The sequence below is a fragment of the Ruditapes philippinarum genome, unplaced genomic scaffold, assembly GCF_026571515.1.
Source record: "Ruditapes philippinarum isolate M1 unplaced genomic scaffold, ASM2657151v2 ctg1501_1_1_1_1, whole genome shotgun sequence".
NCBI classification, from domain to species: Eukaryota; Metazoa; Mollusca; class Bivalvia; order Venerida; family Veneridae; genus Ruditapes; species Ruditapes philippinarum.
In genome coordinates this window covers 188,635-215,743 of record NW_026865261.1, presented here as the reverse complement: position 1 = coordinate 215,743, position 27,109 = coordinate 188,635, and the positions used below count along the sequence as shown (strand labels likewise).

The 27,109-nt window shown below is 33.6% G+C and overlaps 1 protein-coding gene across 1 annotated transcript in view; it reads right to left on the bottom strand.

Moving 5' to 3' along the window:
- LOC132728418 (A disintegrin and metalloproteinase with thrombospondin motifs adt-1-like) overlaps positions 1–24,961 on the bottom strand; it is a 37,416-nt gene extending 12,455 nt beyond the window's left edge. The window contains exons 1-26 of the mRNA XM_060714063.1: positions 24,809–24,961; positions 22,484–22,561; positions 20,156–20,359; positions 19,559–19,591; positions 18,466–18,495; positions 17,419–17,529; positions 16,925–16,929; positions 16,590–16,721; positions 15,759–15,849; positions 15,192–15,230; positions 14,480–14,650; positions 13,939–14,109; positions 13,179–13,349; positions 12,001–12,162; positions 10,977–11,144; positions 10,210–10,377; positions 9,289–9,456; positions 8,391–8,558; positions 7,183–7,350; positions 6,480–6,650; positions 5,783–5,932; positions 5,076–5,246; positions 3,866–4,011; positions 1,820–1,833; positions 911–990; positions 38–85 (exon numbers count right to left, since the gene is read on the bottom strand). Of these exons, the coding sequence (XP_060570046.1) occupies positions 38–85; positions 911–990; positions 1,820–1,833; positions 3,866–4,011; positions 5,076–5,246; positions 5,783–5,932; positions 6,480–6,650; positions 7,183–7,350; positions 8,391–8,558; positions 9,289–9,456; positions 10,210–10,377; positions 10,977–11,144; positions 12,001–12,162; positions 13,179–13,349; positions 13,939–14,109; positions 14,480–14,650; positions 15,192–15,230; positions 15,759–15,849; positions 16,590–16,721; positions 16,925–16,929; positions 17,419–17,529; positions 18,466–18,495; positions 19,559–19,591; positions 20,156–20,359; positions 22,484–22,561; positions 24,809–24,836 (3,046 nt within the window). The 5' untranslated portion in view covers positions 24,837–24,961. The remainder of the gene's footprint in view (positions 1–37; positions 86–910; positions 991–1,819; positions 1,834–3,865; positions 4,012–5,075; positions 5,247–5,782; positions 5,933–6,479; positions 6,651–7,182; positions 7,351–8,390; positions 8,559–9,288; positions 9,457–10,209; positions 10,378–10,976; positions 11,145–12,000; positions 12,163–13,178; positions 13,350–13,938; positions 14,110–14,479; positions 14,651–15,191; positions 15,231–15,758; positions 15,850–16,589; positions 16,722–16,924; positions 16,930–17,418; positions 17,530–18,465; positions 18,496–19,558; positions 19,592–20,155; positions 20,360–22,483; positions 22,562–24,808) is intronic.
- Between the last annotated feature and the right edge of the window lie 2,148 nt (positions 24,962–27,109).

Genomic DNA, 27,109 nt, shown 5'->3' with positions numbered 1-27,109 from the left:
ATTTATCATACAATGTATATGAAATGTATAAACGTACCATGGTGGGCGGCTTCGGTCACACCCAAGTGTACCAGAATTGTAAGACCTTGAAAAAAATGTTGTATTTTGTTGTTAGTAATCGGTTATAGAGAATAAAGTCAATCTATACGTGAAACTACAAGCAAAGATACACCTTATTTAAACTAACTCTGAGTAGCTGTAAGAATATCAAAACATTGTATGCTTGATTCCATAGATCACAAAATAATATTATATGTTTGTGGGAAAGTTTAAAGGGACTCCACTGAGGTTTTTTGACATGACTGGACTGGAAATATTTTTTTGAGATTATTACTCTATTTGATGTAGATCTATACTTATAACTTATGTGCAAAATTTCAGATCATTAGCTTGCTCCGTTTTTCCAGAATAATAATTATATTATTAAAAAATGACCCAAAATCGAAAAGCGTTCGAAACGCTTTTAACTCAAATCGGACTGAGAATAGCACAAACATATGATTTTCAATGTATTTCTTCAAAAATTTTGGTTATATTTTATTAATATTTATGTTTTAAGTGCTCATGTTTATCTGTGTGAAAAATTAAAATTTCATGTTTTTAGGCTTATAAACCTCAGTGGAGTTCCTTTAACACAATGCCGTTTACCTTGCTTAATTTTAGACAGACGCACATCGGCAGCTAGCCGAATAGAACAAGAGACCAATTTTCACTTCTATGTAATCCCCCCTATCATAAATTCAGGATATTAATTATACAAACATTACAATAAATAATTTCTACAGTACTATTATAAAATGTTTTATCGTTTGCCTCTTAAATTACTTAATATTTCCGTTTTAAAGAGCTGTGACATTACACACATAAAAAAAATCTAACATGTTTTATTTATTTGTAAAACAATATTTACCTATGAATAACACCATGTCTTTCCAGAGATCATTAATTGTGAGTATATAATGTAGACCTAAATATAGTAAAGATAAGAACCTAAATTATCATGCTTAAGGATGTACTTAAACTTAAATAGATCTAACATAATTGTTAAACCAGTTTATGTAAATGTATGCAATTGTGTACATTTGATCCCAATTTTAAGACAGAATTTAGGAATGTAAAGTAGGTCGTCAAAGTGCAAGGTTTCTTTCTCCTTTTTTTAAACAAAATAAACTGTCAATAAATTTAGTATGAAATTAAGTTAATCAATTAAGCGACAGTAGGATAGCATTACATTTAACGTTATGTTATTTTTAAAACGAAGAAAAACGCGGACGTTTTCCTCGTATTATTAATATTATACGTGTGCGCGTGCGCATGCAGCCCGGTCGAGTGCATGCAGCTCTTTGATAAACTTTCGACATTGTTCATGACATAATCGTTTATTTTGATCATACATGTAGTATAGATAGTGACTGACAAGTGTAACGAATTTAATGTTACATGGTAAATAGTAGCAACATTTGTCACAAGTTGTTAGTTGGTTATTCCAAATTATATGGTCATTATAAAAGTAAAACAAGAGCTGTCCGAGGAGCAGCGCATGCCCTTTGTCTCAGCGCAGGATGCTCATTTTTCAAAATAAATAAATAATCTGATGCAAATTAAAAACAGACCCTAACAATTTGATTCATAACTTGGTGTGACAGGCAGGGCTCATCAGGAATCATCCCTAAATATTGTTTCAGAGTCATAGTTGAATTAATGACTATAAAAAAAATAAATAAAAAAAAATCAATACCAGAGCTGAACAAACTTCAGGCCATTTTGACCTATTATTGATTTGACAGGTAGATTTCGTCAGAGTTTATATTAATCAAACAAAAAAGGAGTTTCCTGATAGTTTGATTGAATAGAAATTTTATTGTTTTGAGACATGTAGCACTGTCCAAGTGACCTTGACAGTTGACCTTTTGGAATGAGTCGGTCAGATAGAATTCAGCTGGTTTCAATTTCTTACTCAGTTTCATGTTTCCTTTGTCATTGCACTTTGTTCTAATGTCAAGTTTTCTACATTTTGCTTTATCATCATGTCTCAGTGGCCACCTTTTGACCATAATAGAGGGTAGAGCTCACCAAGGTACATATAAATACAAAATGTCATCTTCCTAGGCCAATGCAATTTTGTTGAATGGCCTGTTTTATGTATTGTTATTACGATTACACGTGACAGTGACCATGCCCTTTGATCTTTTAACCTGCTATATGTAGCGACTGGTTCTCATTTAAATGCATATTAATAATAAGTTGCAGGTTTTCTAAGTCAATGCACTTCCCTTAATTTGAACTTTATACAGTCGGCATTGCACTTGCGTCTACCTTTATAAAGCGACTTTTTTTAAACGGCCGCATAAAATCCCTCCCGATGATTTTTACTATATAATTTAATTCCATTAAACGACGTGTTTATATCGCGGCCAGCGTCCACTTAATGTTTGCCAAAATATACGAAATTAGGTGTTAAAGTATCAATTAAACGACCCTCATAAATAATTGTCGTTTAAAAACGAATTGAATAACAATTGCAATCGTTTCAAAATCGCAAAGAAAGAAACAGTTTTCCGATCGTTATATTTATTGTGACATATTTTATCAGCGCAATAATGTATCACAACACCGCATTTGCACAGTTTTGTCATGTGCTCAGATGAACCTCCCCTTCGAAAATGGCGTCGGAACGAGTGAAAAAATGACAGACAATTAATAAGACCGGATAAATTGAATAAGGAAATCGTCCATGGGATTGAGTCTGTGTAAATAGCAAATGTCATCGTTTGTAGTAGAAATAAAATCGTGAAAAGTAGTGGTCAAAACATTACAGAACCGAGCCTTTCATTGCTGATGATGTAGTTGCTCATCTGATACTTTATAAAATGCATGTAGTACCCCATTAAATAGGACCCTCAGACAAAAAAATGTCCTAAATCTCTACCTAATTGAATTTGAAATCGGGGTAGTGTGAAAACTAATTGTTGAAAAAATCAAGAAGTTTAAAACTCATTGCATGAAAAATTATCTGGAGCTCTGGCTGATGATTTGAAAGTATGTTCAGCAGGAGATGTGTATGAACATATTATCAATATAAGACAATATGCTTTGTTTCATGGTCAAAATTAATAGTATTATGAGCGTAGATCACATTTGTACACACATTTCTACTAAAAACAAAAACAAGCACATATTGAGGACTTTTGTTTTTAAAAAAGGCATAAATGTAATTATGAAATTGTAATACATACATAATATTGTACAGTTTTTTGTTTTTTTTTTTATAAAAAAGACGTTATTATATCTATGACTTGTAATATTAAAAAGTCTCGAATTTTCCAGGATTCTTTGGAGAGACCACTTTATCAAGAGACAACTTTATAGCAGTCCCTTGAGTGGTCTCTTTATACAATGTCTACTGTATATGAAATCTCAGTCCTTGACCTTTGATATTGCGACCTTAATATGAGTGTGTAAGTAGATCTCGTCACCGTGCATTCATATGAAAGCTTTGAAGATCCTAGATCTACGCACATTGCTTTTAGTTATGGTCAGTTTTGTTTGTTATTATAGGTCCTGTGGCCTAGACCTTTGACCTTTTGTCCTGAGTATTTGTGTAGCGGGTTTAACCAATGGGAATGCATAATATCATAAAGTTCCAATAAAATAGTTTCATAACAAATACTTTGAGCAATTGGGCTTTCACCTCTGTACATACCGTATATTTATGTAAATTGAATGAACGTCACAATACGTCCAATAGGATAACAAAATCATTTTGTTTTTGTCTTTTATTGATATATAACTATGTGGATTGTAGTATTTATTTCTTCAAATAGTTCTCACTTATTACAAGTAATAACAATATAAATATTTAAGCACATTCCTTAAGAATACAGGTTTCCTCGGTGAATGCACTTCCGGTGCAATCCGACACAACCCCTGTACTACAGGTACGTTTCATTTGCTTGAACCCTTTACCACACGTGACAGAACACGGGCTCACTTCCTGGAACGGGAGCCAGTCTGAAATTGATATAAATGTACATGTTTGTATTATGTCAGTATAGAATACGTATGAGTGTAATGAAAAGTTATCTCTTTTGTTTTGTTGTGCACCAGAATCTGCAAAAAAATATGGTCCCGAAACCTACGGATTTAGATGAGTCTGTTATGGCCCGGAAACGAACGGATTTTAGAAATAATTAGCAGGTCAAGTGACTACTGTTAATTATAGTAAATTTTTAAAACATTTTTAAACTATATTGTGTCCTTGTATCAGATGTTCTGTCTCGATTATTTATTTGAAGGACTCCGAATAATAATTATTCCGTTTAGATTGTTCATTTTTAACAACTGTTTAATTATATATGAATATGATTTATTATAAACAATTTAAAATACTGAGTGTCAAATGTAATCACCATCACAAACCTAATCCCATCTACTATTATTTCTTAGGATAACCAATAAAAGTGTAGCTCACTTGTTATAGAGAAAGCATACAACCCATTTATATTACATGGGTTTTATTTAATACTTATGGTTAAGAAAAGCTATGCGTTCAAATGTATATCACACCTTTCAGAAACCGGTTATTTCATCTTGACATACAGTATTAGGTAAGGGACTTGGACATGGGTACAAAAGTTAAGCAACATACACCTTTACCACTAGGCCATATGTACAATAAACCCAGTCTCTTATCATTCTATATATACGTTGTTCATTAGTTTTTTCCTTTCAGTAATTAATTATGTATAGTTCATAGGCTTACAGTCTCTTATCATTCAATATAAACATTTTTCCATGCTTACAGAATGTTTAGTACATGAATTTATGTATATTTCATTGGCTCGTAAGAAAGTCCCATATTTCACTGTCTTTTATTCAAACAATTATATTCGATACTTGAATTATGTTGAAACTTGTCATATTTGCGACCAACGCTCCCCCACCTATGTGTAATTAACATCGAAGAATATGTTACTCACAGACTTTTTCATTGTTACAAAAGATAAATATATATTTATAAAAAAAACAATCGTATATTTCCTATATTTCCTCGCCTCGGGTAAAAACATACTAACGTGCACATTCTTGTGTATTACACGCTTCAGTTTCATCCGAAAGTCCATTACAATCCGCGCCGCCATATTGTGGTGCTGGATGGTCACATGACCTTGAACGTTTGTGCAGTCCCTCCCCACATGTAGCAGTGCACGTGCTCCAAGCGTTCCATGTGCTCCAAGCTCCGTTTACTAAAATATAGACCTAATTTGTAATTAGAAAACCAATTGACAGCTTTCTGAATGTAAGTGTTTTGTCAAACATTTCTTATCATATATGCACGCAGAAATCATTGATATTATTGTATACGGTCAGCAAAGTATTCTCAAAACTAACAAACATCGGAAAGAACAAATAGAAAACGCTATTAGTGCTATTATCAAAATTTACAGAAAAAAATGCCATTCAGCCAGGTATGATCGCTGTAAACTCATTATTTGATACAAGAGCCCCGGTTTATATGGAAGTGTCCTGTTCTATACAAAAATGTAAAACCAAATAAGATCTTTTAAACCCCTACGTAGGAGATTTAAGATCTAATTAGGAGCTTAATATTCCTACGTAGGACTCCATGGCTTCTTATGCAGGACTTTGAAAGCTACAGTACAAACCAGAAGGGGGACATACTGTTTTGCATATTCTATTTTTTTACAATTTAGTTTTTTATATCATATTTCAAAACTCATAAGAATGAGATTATATTATAAAATAATATTATAAAACATACCAGGACAAGGTTTTTCATTACAAGGGACGTTTTCAAATGCCTTTCCAACTCCACAGTCGGAATCTTTCCCGGAACTACAATGCCTCAATCTCATCGTCGTTCCATTTCCGCAGGTCACTGAGCATGCGTCGTAGAACCAACGTGACCATTCTGTACATTAATGTTGAAGTTTAGGAAAAAGATATATTAATTGACTTCGTTAGTGTAGAAAAAGGATCTAACTCACAACAGTTTTGGAGCAAGGCCTTCAGACGCTTGGATAAATCATGATCACAAAGTACAAGAAATATTGTTTTTTACGCAAATTTTTACATTTTTCATTCATTATCGTATATAAATCGTTGTGAACAGATAAATAAGGCGTCTTAACGAGCATTTCGGTGGATAAAAAAGCGAGATTCAAACATTTAATAATTCAAGCGCCTTGTCCGGTATGTAACGGAAATACGGCATTTAGTGTCATGCCTCAACATTACTTTAGTCTCACTCGTAAAATAATTATGGTTAGAGTACAAATGTACAGTAATGTGCACGACATTGAGGATAATATATACCTGTCAAACAACTTTTTTTTTCAATATCATAACAGATTGTTTGTGACAAAAACATTGTAATAATTATGACAAAAGGAATTGAGATCCTACTGAAACATTAGAAATGATTCAAATCTAATTTACAATCATAACAAAATAACTACCTGGGCATCTATCAGTGTTGCAGTCCTCGGTCACGGTTTTCGAGCCACTGCAATCTGTGCCACCATTTGCCGGAGCGGGGTTGGTACAAGTTCGAACCCGTGACCTTGTCCCAGATGCACAGCTTTTTGAACATGTAGACCATTCATGCCACTTTGTCCAGTGTCCGTCAACTAAAATACATTCAATTATTGTTAAATGGACAAGTATGCAATATGAATTAATCTCAGTATTCAACGTGGTGTTTATAACACGGTTTTATAAAACGTAGGAAATCTTTTTTACAATCTAATTTCGATGATATCAAAAGCCTGTTTGGCTTCATTCATCTAAAAATGCAGGGTACGGAGATAAGCAGACAATTTGTTATCAATTGTCGGTTACCGACGGTTTATATTCCGTACTAACTGGATTTTAATGCGGTACGTTCTGAACAAATACCGTAAGTGACCGACGACATGAGTTCTTCAGTTGCTACTAAAATTCGTACCTAATGCTATTGATATATCATGGTAAAAACAGTAGCATTTTCTTCCTTCCCTAATATAAACAGATTTGATCTTAAAACTAACGCGTTTTTACAAATTTACAGTCATGTGTTCTTTATTTCATTTTTGTCATCGTAAACAAACCTGTTTCAGAATCAAATTTCGAAATTATACTAAAGAATTAGGAAAGCTTTCTATTTCTCAAATGACCTCCTACCTACACAAGGTTGTCCGCAATGTCGGTCATCCGAGGCACTGCCAGCACAAGTATGTCCCCCGTAAGCAGGTGCCGGATTGGTGCATGTGCGTGTTCTTGTTTCCTTTCCGTCACTACATGTTACAGAACAGGTACCCCATGACGTCCATGAGGTCCAATGGCCGTCAACTAGCGAAATGTAATTAAATGATAAAATATGTAATTGCAATAAGAATAATTATAAAACTGCATAAAGCGATATCTTGTAATATAATTTAAAGTCTATTACCGTTAGAAGAACAAATAGAAAGAAAGAAAGAAAGAAAGAAAGAAAGGAAGAAAGAAAGAAAGGAAGAAAGCATTATAATTTTTTACACATTTAAATGATGCAATTAAACTTAAAAAAACAACAAGTTTTTTTATCATTGTCCATGTTAATTTCTATAAACTGAATCGTTATCATTTTCATAATATGTATATTAACATTACACAAACCGAAAAAAATAAATGCAACAGAAGTTTCAACTTAGGCAAGGGGGGGGGGGGGGGGGGGGGGGACAAAATTGTTCTATGTCAACTTGAAGATTTTTATACCTTTGTTCACTCTTTTTCAGTTGGATAAATCAGTGAAATTGCAGGCCATTTTAACTCATCTTGAAATGCTCCGCTCTACTTTACCTTTGATAAAAGGCATATCTAATGGACATTTAAGGTTTGACCCCTCTGATGCTATACCTATTATGTGAAGAGTATTGTAAAAGTCTACAACTACTGCATTACTAGCATTAAAATTTCGGTGGGGTCAAATCCTAAAAGTTGAAACTCATTAACCATACGGAAAACTTTATTTAAATTTTGCATACAGTTGGTGTACTTTAAGGTATATTACTGATTTTACAGTTTCTTATAACATTGGAGACTACTGTCAACTGCATTAAGCATAAAAAATTGGGAGTCGGGGGAAAACCCTAGTAGTTGCAACTCGTAAACCATACGGTACATTTTGCATACAGTTGGTGTCCTTTAAGAGATATATAACTGACCCTTTATTGTCAATTTAACAGTTCATTACAGTATCCTTTAGAGAAGTCATGCCTTAAGCCACGTTAAAACGTTATCTTTAAGGGCCCAAAACAGATTTGCCACATTTATTGCCAAATGTACGTACAATACTTTCACACATGTGATTTTTTGCTTGCTTTCTATTGTAGAAAAATTAACATATTTACCTTTACATGGATCTCCACAGTGTCGAGACTGAGAAGAATCACCGGCACAAGTTTTCCCGCCATTTGCTGGTGCAGGGTTCGAGCATGCTCGAGCACGTGACTGAAGACCATTACCACACGTTTTTGAACAAGTTCCCCATGATCGCCAAGCGCTCCAATGGCCATCAACTATATTAAAAAGAAAAAAATAATAAAAAATTTTCACTATGCTGAGACTACTTAAAAGTACACCTCCAGATTTATGCTAATTTTCATGAAAATTTTGAAAATGTATTTGAATATGGAATATTTTGAAGTAACCAAAAGGAAGCAGTTTACACATTACAAACCACGTAAATTAGAAGAAAAAAAACCTGCTCAAACTATGCATAAATAGCCTTTATTGCGTAAGTAACTCAGTAGAAATATATTTGTAAATATTTAAAAAAAACTTTAATCGCACATAATATGTAAAATATTACTTGAACCTTAAAACGTTTCACTTTTCCATACATCTTAGTACTCTTATCTCAAGTTTTATTTCATTGAAATATTTTGAAATATTTTGACTTATCTGGAGGCATGTAGCTTTAAAGATGAAAAATTACACAATAGTTTGTTGGAATATTTAAAATCATATAGTGCAAAATCTACACTATGCTTAATGTTCTGGGAGCAAAACAAATACAAGTATAAGATTTGCATGGAAATCTTAAAAACTTTGTTTTAGGTTATTCTTTAGATGACATTTTTTTTCGTAAAAGGTCAAGGCGAACCAGCTTGCGTCGGTTAAAAGCTTGATAAGGTCGGATTAATTCTGCTTTGTTTTCTTGATTATAAAATTAAAAAAAATAAATTAGAAATGAGACATCTTACTAGTGTTCTTGACTATCTCTCTGATATATAAGTAGATATTTACCTACGCACGGATCTCCACAGTGTCGAGATTGAGAAGAATCACCGGCACAAGTTTTCCCGCCATTTGCTGGTGAAGGGTTTGAGCATGCTCGAGCACGTGACTGAAGACCATCTCCACACGTTTTAGAACATGTTCCCCATGCTTGCCAAGCGCTCCATGAACCGTCAACTATATTTTGAAATACATTTAATAGACTAAGACTTTAAGTTATTCTATGTAGGTACTAACCCGCATTAAGGTTTAAGCAAGATTTAAAGTTGTATTTCTTATTTGTATGTAAATGATTAAACGAGTCGTGATCTTGTATCCTTTCATGGCATTTATTTTTCAATAACAGATAAACTTACGGTGTGTTGGGCATCAACATGATTTAGAAAAAATGATACTGAATTGTGCCCCAATGAGTATTAATCAAAAGCACACATGAAAACAAAAGACAAAAAACGCTGACCGGTTAGTATAACAATAAAATATATAATGAAGTAACTTCTACCAGAAATTAATGCTTTTCTGAACAGATAATTGAAGCGCAACGATTCATTCCGTATCAGTACATCAAGGGAGGTAATGAGTGTCTTATTTTAGGATGACACGTCATTTGAAGCAACTCAGGGGATGTATGGGCTGCACTGAAGTGATTTAACATGTGTATATGCTTTAATTTGTCCTGGTCTGTGCCAAAAAATAGGGTATAGATCGAACCTGCATTGACAAGGTATTTCCTGAGAGGGGGGGGGGGGCGAGATTCAGAGGGAGGTTATACTATCTGCCTCTCTCTACAGGGCTAGACGTTTACCTGGCGGTTGCCTGAATGTGTACACGGTCCCCCGGGTTATGGAGATAGGTTACAATTGACCTGTTTACAATACAGATACATATCTAATGTGCATATATACATATATATGAATGACGAGAAACTACCTATACATGGTTTGCCACATGTTCGTGACGCTGTCGAATCACCGACACATTGTTTTCCTCCATGAGCAGGTTTAGGGCTTGAACACGTTCTCACACGTGACTCTTTGCCACTACCACACGTGACAGAGCACGTGCCCCATGATTGCCACATGCTCCAGTGACCATCAACTATAAAGAATATATATTAATGGTTTAAAACACAATTACCTCGTAACTACGTAAATCCATCATAGTTCCCATTACAAACTATAATAGCGTAATGATTGCTTGCCACTTGGGTTCAAACCCCGATGTTTACTACTGCTTGGTTCCAATAACAGATTCAAGAGTGTGTCTTTAGGCTGAAGCACAAAGCTTCCTACATATTCTAACTTAAGTATTGCCTGTATAAAATGAATGGGTTTCTACTGTATTTGATACGAAACTTGATTTCCTAAAACGATTATACTTCTTTCTAATTATTCCAAATTCTGAAGACATTTTTCACGATTTAACCAAACGTGTATTATTAAGTCGAGTTATTTGTTTTGTGTTGTCTGTAACAGTTGCCTTTCTTACCGAGAACCCATTAGAACAAATAATTCTTGTACTTTTAGAAAACTCCGAAAAAGCCCATCTGAGTTCTCATACGATTTTGATACATGTATGCAGACAAATGAAAACGGAAACATTTTGCTTCTTCTAACCATCTTAAGGTTCAAACAAACCGTTACTGAAAGCTAATTTCTAAGTGCATTCGCAATTTTCTAAGGGACAAATAACTCTACCTTGACATGGCTGCCCACATTGACGCTCGTCCGTGAGGTCCCCGATGCAGTCCTTTCCACCATATGCTGGTGCTGGGTTAGAACACGTTCGGCCACGTGTCTCTTTTCCGTGTCCACATGTGACCGAACATTTGCCCCACGAGTTCCACGTGCTCCAATGGCCATCGACTGAAAAAAAATCAAAATATTTTTTACAGATACCTAGCGATTTGATAGCTTTTTGCAGTATTTTAACATGAGTGTGCAGATTGGTTGATTGACTAGTCACGTGATTTATTACATGTATATACAGTTCTGAACAGCGATTGAATTTAAATTATAAAGTCATTTCACAGCCGTTTAAAATAGTTTACAAAATATAAAACGATAAATATTCATAGGTATATGTCAGGCTTTTGAAACGACCGAATTATCAACCAAAAAATAACATGTATCATAAACAAATGGTTTTCATAAATAACAATTTGAATATAAATTACACATATAGATGACATGAAATAAAAGTAGGATATGTGTGGTTATGTTCAAGGACGTTTCCAGAGTTGTAAATAACCAAGAAGTTTCCTCCTGTTTACAGAGTATTTTCTTGTTTTAATGTTTAATAGTTATTAACGTTTTTATTTCTGTTTGCATTTTGTTTTGCTTTGAGACCAATTTGCATTGACTAATTACCTGACCTGTCTTTTCATATGTTGCTGCTTGGCAATAAGTACAGTAATAGTGATTTAGTATTTTGTATGGAAGTCAAAATACTACTGTCTTTCTTACATTTTGGGGCATTGACAAATAATGTCACATTTATCGCTACTTACTGCAGGAAACAAGCATTATTAAACTCATGTTTGCCCTTATATAGAGGTAAAGCAATATTCGTTTATATTCAAAGTCTACTAAAAAAACCCTTAAATCATGTACCATATCCCCCTCATGTGGTATTTTTCTTCAACTCAGCAAATTACATTCTGAAAATGTTAACAATATGGAGTGTATTTACCTTATATCATGTAAAGTAAAAATCTCATACCACTGCAAGGGCTTCCGCAGGTTGCTGAAGACTGACTATTTCCGGTACACGTGTGCCCACCGTATAATACACTTGTACACGTTCTTACACGTGTTTTTGTTCCATGACCACATGTTACTGAGCACGCGCCCCAAGGTTGCCACGAATGCCAGTGACCATCGACTGCAAGTCGGATATTTTGATAAATGAAAATACGTATGCAAAATAATTCACTACAATTTAATGTGTATTTTTAAGTTGAAGAAAGAAGGAAACTATGCATGTAACACGTTCGGAATTTTTTCGATGCGAACAAAGAATGTCGGAAGTGTATTTTATTTCACAATAATAAATAAGTCGTTCTATTCCATCCTTGTACATTGTGCATTTACACAACGATGCACATGCTTCGTTCGTCTTTGAATCAATATAGTTGGGATAACATTCTCTAAATAAAAGCAAAAGTATCGATGAAATATACTTAAATCGAGTAAAGTCTGTATTATGTATAAGACTACGATAATCCAAAAGTCACATGGGTTGCATTACTTGATTTACACAATTAACGTTTACAAAAGGTTAAACACTGTTTTCCTTCAATTCCATGAATGTGAATGCACTCAAACCCAATTTGTATTTGTTATCCGATCAAAGGCTTATCAAAATAGGGTTGTTTTGCATTCATTTTCCAGAATTATTCGCCTCTTTTGTTTGATGAAAAAAGCTTTATCGCCGGTTTTCCGATTAATGTTTGGTACCATCAATATCATTTATGACAAAGTTAATAAATTTATGTTTTCATAATTCAAAGATCCTGTTATATGTTGTCAAATTTACTTATCAATAAATCATAATCATACCCATTATGAAATACGGAAGTTGACAAGGGGGGGGGGGGGGGTTAAAAAGTGGTGGGGGATTGATGGCCTAGTGGTAAAGGTGTATGCCTCTCAACCCAGGGATCATAGGTTCAGTCTCTACTCCAGCCTCTACTCGAGCATAAATAAATATGTTTAAACTAAAATTGACAAAATTTATTTAAAGCGTAAAAACCATGTATGTTTGCCGAAAAACATTTACAAAACTAGGTATAAGAAAATAAAGCAGACAGAAATGTTCCTTATGACTGTGCGAATAAACGAAACATAACACAAACAGACAAACAAACTAAAAATAGCACGTGTTGTCACGTGACATACCAGGGCAATGTGTTGTTCCACATGAAGCTGACACATGAGATGATCCACTACACGTTTTACCACCGTTAGATGGAGCTGGATGACTGCATGATCTGTGACGAGATTTTGTTCCTCCTCCGCACGTGACAGAACATGATCCCCAATGACCCCATCCTGCCCAGTGTCCGTCAACTGATAGACAATTTAACAATTTAACAGACGCAACCTTAATTTATAAGATTTTTTCTTCATTTGCTATTTAATTCAATGAATGAAGCTTCGAAAGAACACATAAATGCTATTACAAAGATATGCTTACTTTCAATTTTGTGTTATAAATAATAATTAACATGTATATTATTGAAATTGATTTTTTGTTACATTTAGAACGTTTGTCTTACTATGATTTGTGTTACGTCGCATTTTAGCTCAACAGGGCGTCAGGCAAAAATAATGTGCCATGAGCTCTGTGGGGCGCTTGGCAAAAGCAGCAAAGTAAATAAGTAACCACTTTTTCGTATCTGCTTGGTTTTACCTGGCGCCCCGCGGAGCAAAAGTACAGCAAAATGTTCACATTGTCGTATTTTCGTCTTGCGCCCAGCAGAGCGAATTACAACCCATTACAAATCAGCCATCATATCTGTAACAATCATATTGTGTTTAAAATGGAATGTCTGTCCGAATCTCATCTGCATTGATGCAAGACCTGCAAACTGTTAGGACCATAATGTATAAACCATGTTATTATTATCTAACACAATAGCTTAATTTATTTGCTTACTAGGACACGCTGTTAAGCTGCATGTAGTATTTGCACCGGATGACCCTACACACGTTTTACCGCCATGTGATGGAGCCGGATGAGTGCAAGTCCGTGTACGAGACTTTATCCCGTCCCCACATGTAACGGAACAACTTCCCCACACTGTCCATGAAGTCCAGTGGCCATTTACTGGTAAAAAGATAAAGATTTTTTTCATCAAACATTTAAATTTTTTAAAAAATAATATGTTCCTATTTTAACCGACACTTAGAATTACGCCTTCCTTGACTAGGAAAACAAAACGTTCCGTCCCTGAATGCAATACGGTATTTAAACAAGAATGAAGGGTTAACAATAATAAACAGCGTGTTTTTTGTCTTATTTTATGCCAATCAACTGATCAAACATACATATTTTGTATTATAAATCAGGTAAAGTTAGCAGTAATATATGTTGTTTATACAATATAAGGCAAGCATCACTGTAAAATTGAAATCATTTGGTTAAGCTTTTAATAGTCTATGAATAAAATAAATACATACATTTTAAATGTACTTACCAGGGCAAGTTGGACCATGACAATATGTTGTTGAAGAAGAAGATCCAACACACGGCTTCCCCGTGCCGGTCGGTTTTGGGTTTGTACATGTTCTAGTCCTATGTTTAGTTCCTGTATCACAGGTGCGCGAACATTGACCCCATGAGCCCCAGGCAGCCCACCTACCATCCTCTTGTTAATGTCGAAAATATAAGAAATATTGAAATATATATTTTTCGTTGGAATGATTGCAAAACAGACTTTTGAAAAACTAAAACTACATTTTCTCGGCGATTAGATAGGTTATTTTCAACATGTTCATTCTTTGTCAGAAATTCTTAAAAGGAAAAGTATTAATAGCTCGTAATCTATAAATGAAAACGGCTTAATGAGTATCGAAATACAACTTTGACACTTTATATATAGCTTATCTTTTTCAGTCGCTATATTGATATTCTTAAAAGTGATGACGTCACAGTGGAAAATGCCTTCTCGGTTTTAAAATATCCATTCTACGAAAACTGGGGAAAGAAGCCAGATTTGGCTTTGGGTTTAGGGTTATTACCTGGTATTAGTTCACTAGGATACGTTAAGCAGCATTATTGTACCAACGTGAAGGCAGTTTAAATTAGGAATCGGATGTTTATTATCTGTAAAACTTAAAGATAAAGAATTTAGTTTTTGTTTTAACCTCCAGACTCCCCAAAACGAAATAAATATTGAATATTCTTACGCAGTCTTCCCAAAAGCGTTGTGATTTTGTTGCTATCACCTGGAAATTAAATCAGAAAAAAATCGTTTGATATTACATTCGTTTGCAAAGTTTTTTTTTTCACTACTGATAAAGGTTCATTTCAAAGAAAAGTTATTTACAATGGGCGCAATCTTGTGGTTGCTAATTCATGCCATGCGTATTTTTATTCCATGAAAGTACGTCAAAATGAAATGATCACTTTTGTGTCGTATTTTCGTGTTTAATTGATTTCCTGTGCTCCGCGGATCGAAAGTTGAAGACTGTCTTTTTTTCTTGCTTTGGCGTCCCAAGGGGCAAAAATACGACACAGTGGTCACAATCATTTTGTTTGTGTTTTCGTCTTGCGCCCCGCGGAGAAAAAAAAACATGGCACAAATCAACCACCAAAAAATCTAACATCTTTAATAAAGAAATATTCTTATAACGCAATATGTGAGGAAAGGAAAGTTAACTTTGTAATGTCATGTTTAAACTTAAGAATTCTAAGGATTTTATGCACCTGTTGTTTATAATGTCACCATGGAAACTTAGAAAGATCATACTAACCTCCGTTGCAGGCAAATGTTGTGCATGTTTTGATAGTATAATTAGCTGCATTTAAATGCTGATTCTTCTTGTTCTTTACAATGTATCGGTGCTATAATATAAAAAAATCACATCTTGGTAATATATAACATTCTTTTATCATATACCAGTGTTGCTTTTGAGATTCCGTTAAAACTTAATTGCACAGCCGTGCATATATCTTGTCGAAACGTCATTGGGTGTACACATACTTGCCAACATAGCGTAAAGACGCACTAACGTTAGCTTACGCTACAGCCGCGTCAATACAAAAATAATTATTTTAACCTTAACGGTTCTTACGTTGGGTATGTGATAAATGAAATATTATTTATTCGGTAGATTCATTACTTAATTTATTGAACTCGATGAATAAAGTTATATTATAATTTTATACAACTAGTTCAATAAATTCAGTATTGAATCTACCCTCATTTAATATCCTCTATATATAATAAATCTACTATAACTATTTTACTTCTATTATACTAATAAATTCAAAACTCCTACATCAGAAATATCTTATATCAGTTTCAAAGTGGAATGTTACATGTACAAAAATATTAATCTTCTAATTTTTATTCCATTAAAAAAAAAATCTGCATAATATTTAGTAGTTCTTATTGACAGTTTGTTGTTGTTCTTGTTTCAGTTGTCTTTTGTTTTGCACATATTCGTTTGAAAGATGTAAATCTATAATACATGACATTTGTCGACATGCGACAATGTGTACAGTGACACAAACTAACCATTTACTGTGATAAAAATCGTTTAAAATGTGGACACTCACAGAAGGGGGGCAAACTGACTTACATATCTGCAATTGTGGTCCGTGGACAAGCAGCATCCGTGATATCCTGCTTTTGGGTGTGCTGCGTCGTAAAAACTGTAGATCGAGGTTTTTGGCCAAAAGTGGCGGTCATTAGACTGTCCGTTGTAACATTTCTATCATGGAAGAATATTATAATATTATAAGCATTTATACATTGACTAAAATTACGTACACTATTGTAGAATTAGTTTAAGCATATTCATTTTAGCTCGATTGCGAAACAAGTTCTTGAAGTTTATATTAATTACTTTCTAGTCCGCTAGTAATGGTGTCTACGAGAAATCACGATCATGACCCGAGTACGGCCAAAACCCACGTGTCCTGGGTTCAGAGGCAGACATATTAACCACCAGACCACCAGAAGAGTTATCGGGGCCATGTAACGCTGAGAGTTTGCATATGTTTTCCAAAGCTCAGCTCTATAGATGTGATTTCATGATCCCGGGAGCCCAGCAATTAGTTTAAAGGGGCTTGACATTACCATCTATAGTAAAACTTTGATGACAGAATGTTCATATTTAGTGAAAGTTTCATTTAGCAATACAAAGACACAAATTCGTTTTTTATATTAACTATTACTTTTGGCTAAATATTTGGGTGGCAATTTCAGTAACAGCTGAGGCATAGAATGTGTATTTTGTCAAAGACAACAAAAGAATATTTAACTTGAATGATATTAAGTGTTATGGACAGATAGGGTACAACGAAACAAATGTAAATACTAAATAAATGAATAAATAAGTAAGTAAATAAATGTATCAATTAAATATATAAATAAACAGATACATAGATAAATAAATAAAAAAAAACTTACTGATGTCATCGGACAGAAACCAATCGTGTTACAAGTTGTTTCGTTGGTATCAAAGTTGTCACACATTGTGCACACCTTATACTTTGTCATCATAGCTCGAACAAAATCTAAAATGTACACAAGAACAAATAAATATGCTCAAGAAACACGGGGGTGTAACCCCATATGCATCTCAAAAATGAGTATGGGTAAATAGTATATTTGAATTTCCCCAGATGTGAAGCAACCTTCGTTTGTACCAAAATCTCAATAAATGTTTGAATCAGGATTTGTCTGAATGTTTAGCATCGGCCTGTAGTGATATATCGTAAAATCTCTTTTTTTCGGTCAATTTAGTGACATTTTCTTCATACACATTGCATGTTTTGGACACACCAGAATCCACGACGGAAAAATATCTCGATGAAGAATGCATAGAAATCCAAAACCAAAATGGGTAATATAGAGGAGAGTCAGGAGGGTTGAATCACATTTCGTTTTTCTTAAAAAAAAAGATTGAATTTTATATACATTTGTAACTGTTTAAAACGTTGTAAACTTAATCAGCGATTGACCTAATTTCACAGTCACATCTGGTGTTATGCTTCACATCTGGAGCAGCGGAAATTCACATTATACTTTTTACCGGTGTTCATTTTTGGGATAAATATGGGGTTCCACCCCGTTAGAAAGTATTGTGTGTTCATTTGTTTTCTTTTTTCTTCGGTTTTCTGATGGACAAGTGTACATTTCTGGAGGTGCTTATTTTAATTTGAAACATGAATCAATATCGAAAAAAGTTAGTTAGAGTAGTCCTCGCATGAGTTTAATTGTAGCTACGGCCCACGCTTTTAAAGATTAATTGTATTGAATATTTAACAAAGAACAGTCTTTAACGATATTTATAAGTATATTCTAATATTTACTGACTTCGGTTATGCCCTATTAAAATAACATGCACGAAGTATTTTAAAAATAGGACAGTTGATTTATAATCTTTTAATCGTTAAATAAGGCCAAAAAATCAGCTCAGATAATTTAAATGGTCAGAAAAATAAACTTACCTAATGTTTTTTGTGACGTCGTGTCCATATCTACAAAGGAATTTAATCGGACTTATTTTTACCGAAAAATATACTATTTTAGAATAAATACTAAAGAAGCCTAGAGTCATATATCTATATTGCAGTTAAAGTGACATTTCACTCTAACAAGAGTAAAAAGGACACAACTGTAATGTGTTGAAGTGTATCAAAGATATATTGGTATACATTTCATATTAATTTATCATAAATCATCATAGTGTGTGATAAAATCTTTGCAAAAGCATATTCTAACACGCTTCACCCATTCCCCTATTAAACAGATAAAGCAAACAAGTTCGTTATTACACGATATATTCAGAGCACAAAAAAGATAAATGCTAACACGAGGTATGACGTCAGAAATGACGTCAATAAACCAATAACGCCAGAAAAGCACTTCTACACTCAGTGTAGATCTCTTCCGCATATTGTCACCAAGTTTCTTTTTTATTCACATGTGCTTAAATATATGCATCATAAAAGTTCACGGTTTTTCGTTCAAAATTAATGCTTTCGGCCCTCGGCATTATATATCCACGTATTTGAACTCAAACCGTGCTTTACAACAATGTACTCAAAATTGAAATCTATTTTCTAATTTTTTAGCATTTATCACTTTCAGTTTCGCTTTAATTTTATTGACAATTGCCATACAATAGTTGACACATTTTGCCTATGTGCCCCCCTTCACCGCCCATTGACACATGCGTTACACATATTGGCTATCATATGATACAGAATAAAATATTATACTTTGCAATGATAACATCATAGAGAAACCACAATTCAACTACAAGAGATAAATACATGGCCGACTGAATAGATGAAGATCCTAAAGAAACATTATGCGTGCAATAATGTACTTTTAAGTTAGCAAAATAAAAACAAAAACAGTGTTTCAATTTCAATACAAAGAAATAATGCACTTTAGTTATAGATCTAAACTAATTACAAACCAAGCAAAAGAACCACATATTTTCTCATCTTTGTTGTAATGGAGTTTTTTGTCGAAACTTAAAAAAGTACTAAAAAATTAAAGTTAGTGAGAAATAAAAATGAAAGGTATCATTACCTATTCTGCATGTATGCTGGACTTCCTTTGTACCTGAAAAAATACGCGAAAGGCAAACTGTTAGGTAGGGAAAATTAGACAATTTCTTCAGTGATAACTTAATAACTTAGTTTTAGAGAGCGTTATCAGTTTTCTATACGTGCCGGTAAGATTTGTGTTTCATAGCATAAATTAATTATTTTTTTTTTGTTGTTTTGGGGAGGGGGATTTCATATTTTGATTTATAACAGATCACATAATATATTCTACAATCAGTACCAGTTGTTGCACCAATTTTCAAAAACAAAGTCCCCATTGTTGCTCCAATTTTCAAAATCAAAGTTCCCATTTTAGCTCCGGTTTTCATGTCAAAGATGCTCGCAACTTATATAGCCAGAAATGAATAAGTTTTGATTCTCAGGCGAAACAAAACAGAATGTTCTTGGACGTTCAATCTTAAGGCCATTTCTTTTTACCAATCATGTGAAATTAAAAGTCGGTTTACTGAATAGTATCGGGAAAGCCAATTAGGAGGACTAAAGCTCAAAGGCATGACCAGTTAAGTGTTGAAATCGGCAAGGCATTAATGACGTAATTACATTTAAGTCAAACACTTACGTGGTAACGTCGGTTTTATAGAATCGTAAACTAGTTGTGTAGATGCCTGAAATATACCGGACATATTTATATGTAAATTGCCAAAGTTGATCCCACTTAAGTTTAATTTTGGTAGTGGGTTGTTGAGAATAAAGCGGCGCCCGAACAGCGGGGGTATAACTGTTCTTGCGTTAATTGGTAACGGTAGATGATGAAAACCGTTCACTGAAAATAGAAACGTACGTAAAAATAAGGAAGACAAAATAGTATAATAATAAAAATGATTAAGATATAAGCGTGGAAATATAACATTCTTTCGAGTAGCACAATGTTAAATAATTGACCAATTTTACTGACTTTTGATATGTTTTCCATGCTATATTATGAAGATTGGTATTGATAATTATAGAACGCACTGGTAATATGCATAAATATCCGATCTAAATACGTTCTTCTATATAGGGATATATTGCTACTATCGGGATACATTTCTACTATAGGGATATATGTATATAGTTCTACTATAGGGATATAAGGATATAGTTCTACTATAGGAATATAGGGATATATTTCTTCTATAGGGATATGGTTCTACAATAGGGATATACTTCTACTGTAGGGATATAAGGATATAGTTCTACTATACAGATATAGTTCTACATTAGGAATATAAAGATATGGTTCTACTATAGTGATATAGTTCTACTATAGGGATATAAGGATATAGTTCTACTATAGAGATATAGTTCTACATTAGGAATATAAAGATATAGTTCCATTATAGAGATATAGTTCTACATTAGGAATATAAAGATATAGCTCTACAATAGGGATATAGTTCTACTATTCGGATTTAAGGATATAGTTCTACTATAGGAATAAAGTTATACTATAGGGAGATATAGATATAGTTCTACTATAAGGATAAAGGGATATAGTAAAACTATAGGGATATAGTTTTACTATAGGGATATAGTTCTACTATAGGGATATAGTTCTACTATAGGAATATAGGGATATAGTTCTACTATAGGGATATAGTTCTACTATAGGGATATAGGGATAGTTCTACTATAGGGATATAGAGATATAGTTCTACTTTAGGGATATAGATCTACTGTAGGGATATAGGGATATAGTTCTTCTATAGGGATATAGTTATACTACAGGAATATAGGGATATAGTTCTACTGTAGGGATATAGTTCTGCGATATGGATATTTTTCTACTTCAGGAATATAGGGATATTTGTTTGTTTGTTTGCTTGTTTCATTTTACGCCTTTTCCCAATAGTAATTCAGTCATATAGATGGGTAGTTTCCTAACCATCGTTCCTAAAGAGTAACTCAAGTACTAGACTATCTTCATCCGCGTTAAACTACCAAAGCATCTCCCGGGGATCGAACCCACGCCAGAGTGGTAACTGGATTAGAAGTCATCAACTCTAACCCCTCGACCACGGAGGCGGTCTATAAGTTTACTATAGGGATAAAGGGATATAGCTCTACGTAAGGAATATAGGGATATAGTTTTTCTATAGGGATATAGTTATACTATTGGGATATAGTTCTACTAAAGAGATATAGGGATATAGTTCTACTACAGGAATATTGGGATATAGTTTTTAGGAAAATAGGGATATAATTATTCTTTAGAGATAAAGTTCTACTATAGGGATATAGTGTTTGCTCTAGCTGTAATCTGATTAAAGGCAAGACACATTATTCTCCAGAAACGAATACATTTTAACCTCTTAATATATAATGATTTTAGAGCATAGCGGATGTTTGTTTGTTTGTTTCATTTTACGTCTTTTCCCAACAGTAGTTCAGTCATATAGGAGGGTAGTTTCCTAACCATCGTTCCTGGAGAGTTACACCAGTACTTGACTACATTCCTCCGCGCTTAACTACCAAAGCATCTCCCGGGAATCGAACCCACGCCAGAGAGGAAGATGTGTGTTATATGAATAAAGTAGCTTAAAATGTGTAATAATTTGTCATAAAGTTAGCAATATGTAAACGAAGTTGTGTTTTGACTTCCATACAATACTTTAAAAGTCAAGCATTAAAATAATAAAAACAATGGTTCAGGTCATTGGCTTCTGGGTTACTTTTTGGAAATTATTAAAGAAGTTGCACAGATATAGAACTCTTCTTTTAAAAGTGCGAATTAAAACATTCCTTGGCCATAATCGGCCTTTTTAAGAAAATAAAACACAATAAATAAAATACATTAAAAATAGAAATAGAATAACGGTTAATCGCAAACAACAACAAAATAAACTATATTCGATTATATCATATTGTGTTGCCTTTGCAACAGTTATTGAAAACGAAATCCACTTACATGCATAGCCAAAGACGGTACAACCTTTCGGAATTGGAACTGTACAGACATTACCGCCTATCAGACATGCAAATACAGCTGCAAAAAGAATCAATTTGATTTAGAGATTTACAAGGTTAATTTGTTCTCACATTTTTTTAGTTAACCCATTACGCGATATACACGCCTTTTAACGCGTTTTTCGTGCCCCCACCCCACCGTTTTTATTTGTCTCCATTGAGAAGTTGCAACACTTTGAAATCAATTTTGATGGAAAAAATCAACGCAAAATAGTGATTTTTGGCAATTTGAGATGTCCCCTCGTTGCCATGGTAACAGGAAATTTAGGCCTGGGCATGTTGTTACAAAGGCAATGGTCCAGTCAACACTTGTTTGAGCCAAGTTTGATTAGTATTGAAGCAGTTTTTATAGTTTTATAGCAATTTGAACTTGTAACGGGAGACTTTTCAATGAAAACAGCCATTTTTCACAAAATGCTCATGAAGTAATGGGTTAATGAAAAAAATCAAAAAAATCTACAAAACAACAACTTTTCTTCAAGTTTATAAGTTAGGTCATGTTTAAACATGGAAAAACGCAATTTTGCGTAATTTCAAGTATTTTAATCATTTTCTGTTAACCCATTACGCAATATACATGCATTTTAACGCCTTTTCAGCCCCCCTTTTTAGTTGTCTCAAATGGTGAAAAATACCTTATTTAGGCCCCAAAACTTGTTTTTGTTTGAGAAATGTTGTTTAAAAAAGTGACCACTTTTTCGGCGCGGCCCCAACCAAAAGATACATCAGGAGGTTGCCAGAAGGGGGATGTGCCCCCTTCTGTTTGGGGGGGTTGAAGGGGGGCGGCAGTCCCCCTCATCGCCAAGAAAATTTTGGACTTGTGAGAGGCTTAAATGACCCCAGATCGACCATAAGGTACGTGTAACCAACGCTGAAAAGTATTTGACTCTATCTCAATCCATTGAGAAGCTGCAACATTTTGAAATCAATTTTGATGCAAAAAATTAACGCAAAATAGTAATTTTTGGCAATTTTGAGATGTCCCCTCGTTGTCATGGTACAAAGGCAATGATCCAGTCAACATTAATGGGTAAATCGTCTTTCAATCTAAACATATAAACATCGATGGTTTAATTGCAATTTCCTTTGTGATAAGAGACGACAATTATAATATTGAATCAATTTCAATTGGCACACCCATGAATAATTTGACTCTTTTTTTATATTATTTGCTATTCTTTGCTGCAGACCTGAATGTTTTTGATAGCATCTTGTTGTAAAAACATATATATTAATATTTGCTTTCTTTTCTGTTGGAATTTCATACATTTGTCCCTTTTTTGTTAGACTTTATTTAAAATAGTAATCTATAAGATAATTTTATATATTTGTATTCAACCTCATTTTTGTTGGAATCTTCATATATAGTTATACTTAAAGTATAAAGAATGTTATGATAGTTGTTTCGAATTATCGATGTTTCGAACAAATCTGCAAAGGCCTCCAGAGTCCGACCGAACGAAGTTCGACTGTCATTCGTTTCTATAATCTAGGCACTACACAAGTTTAAAAGTTTAGTTTTCAGCATAATGATTAAATATGTGGTCTTGTTATCAGGTCGAGATATACTTAGATTATTTACAATCAATGAAATATTGCAATGTAATGATAGGTACATTCGAGTTATCTTACAAAACCGCGGATATATTAAGTAATAGGAAGAACATAAAATCCCGAGATCTCTGATTTGTACCCCCTCCCCCGGTACGAATCAAATTGCCAAGTGTTTTGATGTTCTTTCTCATTTGTATCATAGGCAAAACTAAAAACACATTCCCTGTCGTCACAATATTCAAACCGCCCCCCCCCCCCCAAAAAAAAGTAACCAATTAACGAGCATCTGAAAATGACACTTCTATCGTTATCCTCACAGAAAATATCATTAGCCAATCTACCAGCTTGCTCAATTTACATCCCCGACAGACAGTGCAGTAGCTGGGACGCGCGTAACTGCACTCAAAACAATGAACTTTGCATGTATGCGTATCAATTTCACTCGGAAACCTTTTCAGAATAAAGGTCTCCAAACTTTATCTCAAATGAATCATACTTGTCCACACCATGGTCTGGCTTTGACGTTCACTCATCGTGTAATTATTCAAACCGATTACCAATTTAAAGAAAATGTTGCATAAACCAATAAGAATAGGATCCATTCACTTCAGTATTTATTGCGAAAAACACTTTCATAAAATTATTACCGAAAAAGGACCGAAAAGTAATTTAACTGTTGAAAATGATAGCTTTTTTTTCAAATTCAGCTTACCGAAGAAGTAAAACGCCTCCATTTTCATGTACCGATAGCGTCACAACACGGTTCATGAACTCGTCTTATCACAAAAATCATGGCAGAAAATTGGGTCCAAATATCAAACAAATCGTGATTAAAGTGACTTAATAATCAACTTTAACAGAAATCTTATTTATTTCCTTGTATGACCAAAGAAAAACCTAAAAGCTCAATAAGTCAATAAATTCAGAAATAGACAAACACGAATTCAATTTATATTCAATTTATAACGTACCAAAGCTGAAGATTGTTTAACAAGATTTTTTTTCCTTTGACGTACCTATAGTGTAACGCTTGTTAACATTTAGCGCGTCTTTACTCTTTGTTTTAACATATATAACGCAAATGACGTCACGTCAAGTTATATGCACGGCCGTGCAATACCATTTTACGCAAATACTACCCGTGATTTACGTAATCAGAGCAATATTTTTTGAAGTCAATTTAATTTTTGAAACCGCTGTTATAAAAAAGAAATTGAAGTACCTGTTTTTTCCACTCTTAAATTCACCACTGTATCTATTATACCATTCACCTCGTTGTTGTTTTCGTTGATACTGAGCAGCGTACCATTTTGAAGTTCCAAACATTTTCAGATAACATTTTCACCTATACGTAACCTATGGTTATTAATCACCTATGCCAATACATAATGTCTTATCTAAATTGTCTGCCTTTGAGCGATTGTGAATGGAAACGAGAACGGTCATTAATTACATGTGTATTTTGGTTGATGATAGCCCATTGAATGTGTCCGCTATTGTGCAGTAGGAGACACGAAAATCGAAAAAAACAAAAAAAACAAAAAAAAAAAAACAAAAAAAAAACGCGTTTTTATTTAAGGACCATAGCAAAAAAATAACCAGTCAACCGGAAAACCCGTTGTATATGCCCAAGTATATGCCGGTCAATTCTGCAAAGTTTCTTTAAATAAGTTGTTAAGAATAGTAGTCAGGACAAATGTTTGAAAATATACATGTAAACATTAAATCCAACAACTCTGACGAAAATTAATGAACTGAAAAATGCCGACGATGAACACAATTAGATTTAGTGCTGATCATGCTGTTAAAGTTTGAATGAAATTGCACCAGCAGTTTCTGTGGAATAGTCCGGACATGCTTCTGTGTAGCTAGAAACACAAAATTTATTAACAGACAAAAACAATTTTTTTTATTCATGGGCCATAAAATCATACAAGCCGAAAATCCGTGTAACACCAGCAAGCAGTTCAGGTACAGATCAGTCCCATAAAGTTTCATTGAAATTGCAAAAGTTGTATAAGAGGGGTAGTACTGACAAACTGTAAAGATTAAAACATCATTAAAGGACATAACTTTGACAAAATCATTAACCGGAAGATGCACGACGATATGCCCAATAAGACTTAAAGAAGTACATATCATTTCTGTAATTTGGATGAAATAACACTTGTAGCTTTTGAGGAGTGGTCCGTACAAGTTTTATGAGGTAAGGACAGACACACTGACAAGCTGTTGAATTGGTTACATAATTAAACGATCTTATCAAAAATCGATTTAAATGAAATGTCGGATTGAAAAAAAGCTCGACATACATCATGTCCATAATAACATGCACATAAGAGAATTCCGTGACACTTGTTCTTTTCTTTTAAAACGTAATTATAGATTATTATTACCTGTATGCTATGTATTATATTTTTAGAAATGAAAAATTGAGAAATATTGATAAAAAGCATATATATTTTCATTTTTCTGTGTTTTCACTGTAAAAAGTCCATTGCATTGTAACATATTTTCCGCATTTTTACGGAGCACTGTTTCTAAATTCAGCCAATATACAATTTAAAGGGAATTAATAGTTATGTAAATAAATGTATATGATGAACAACAATTTTAAGATGTTTTCTTTAAATACATGATTTATTTTCTTCTTGTAGTATGAAGTTGCTACTGACATTCATGAAATATTTATGTTCATAAAATTCGGTGATAATGAATCCTGATTTTACAGAAAGAACTTGAATATCCTCAAATTAAAATTCCGTAAAAAATGAAAAATGAATAAATAAATATTAGTTCATTAAAGGAAAATATATTTCGCAAAATATGGAATATGTGTTATTTCGTTCCGTTCTTTTTTACGAAATTTAACAAAAAAACTACATTTTTTTATCTTTTAGGACCACCTATCTTCCAAAATTTCATCGGTGTATAGCAATGCTTGAAGCATTATATTCTCAGTTACATGCCTCAATTTGAAACACAAACGTCCAAGATATATAGGATCTCAAAT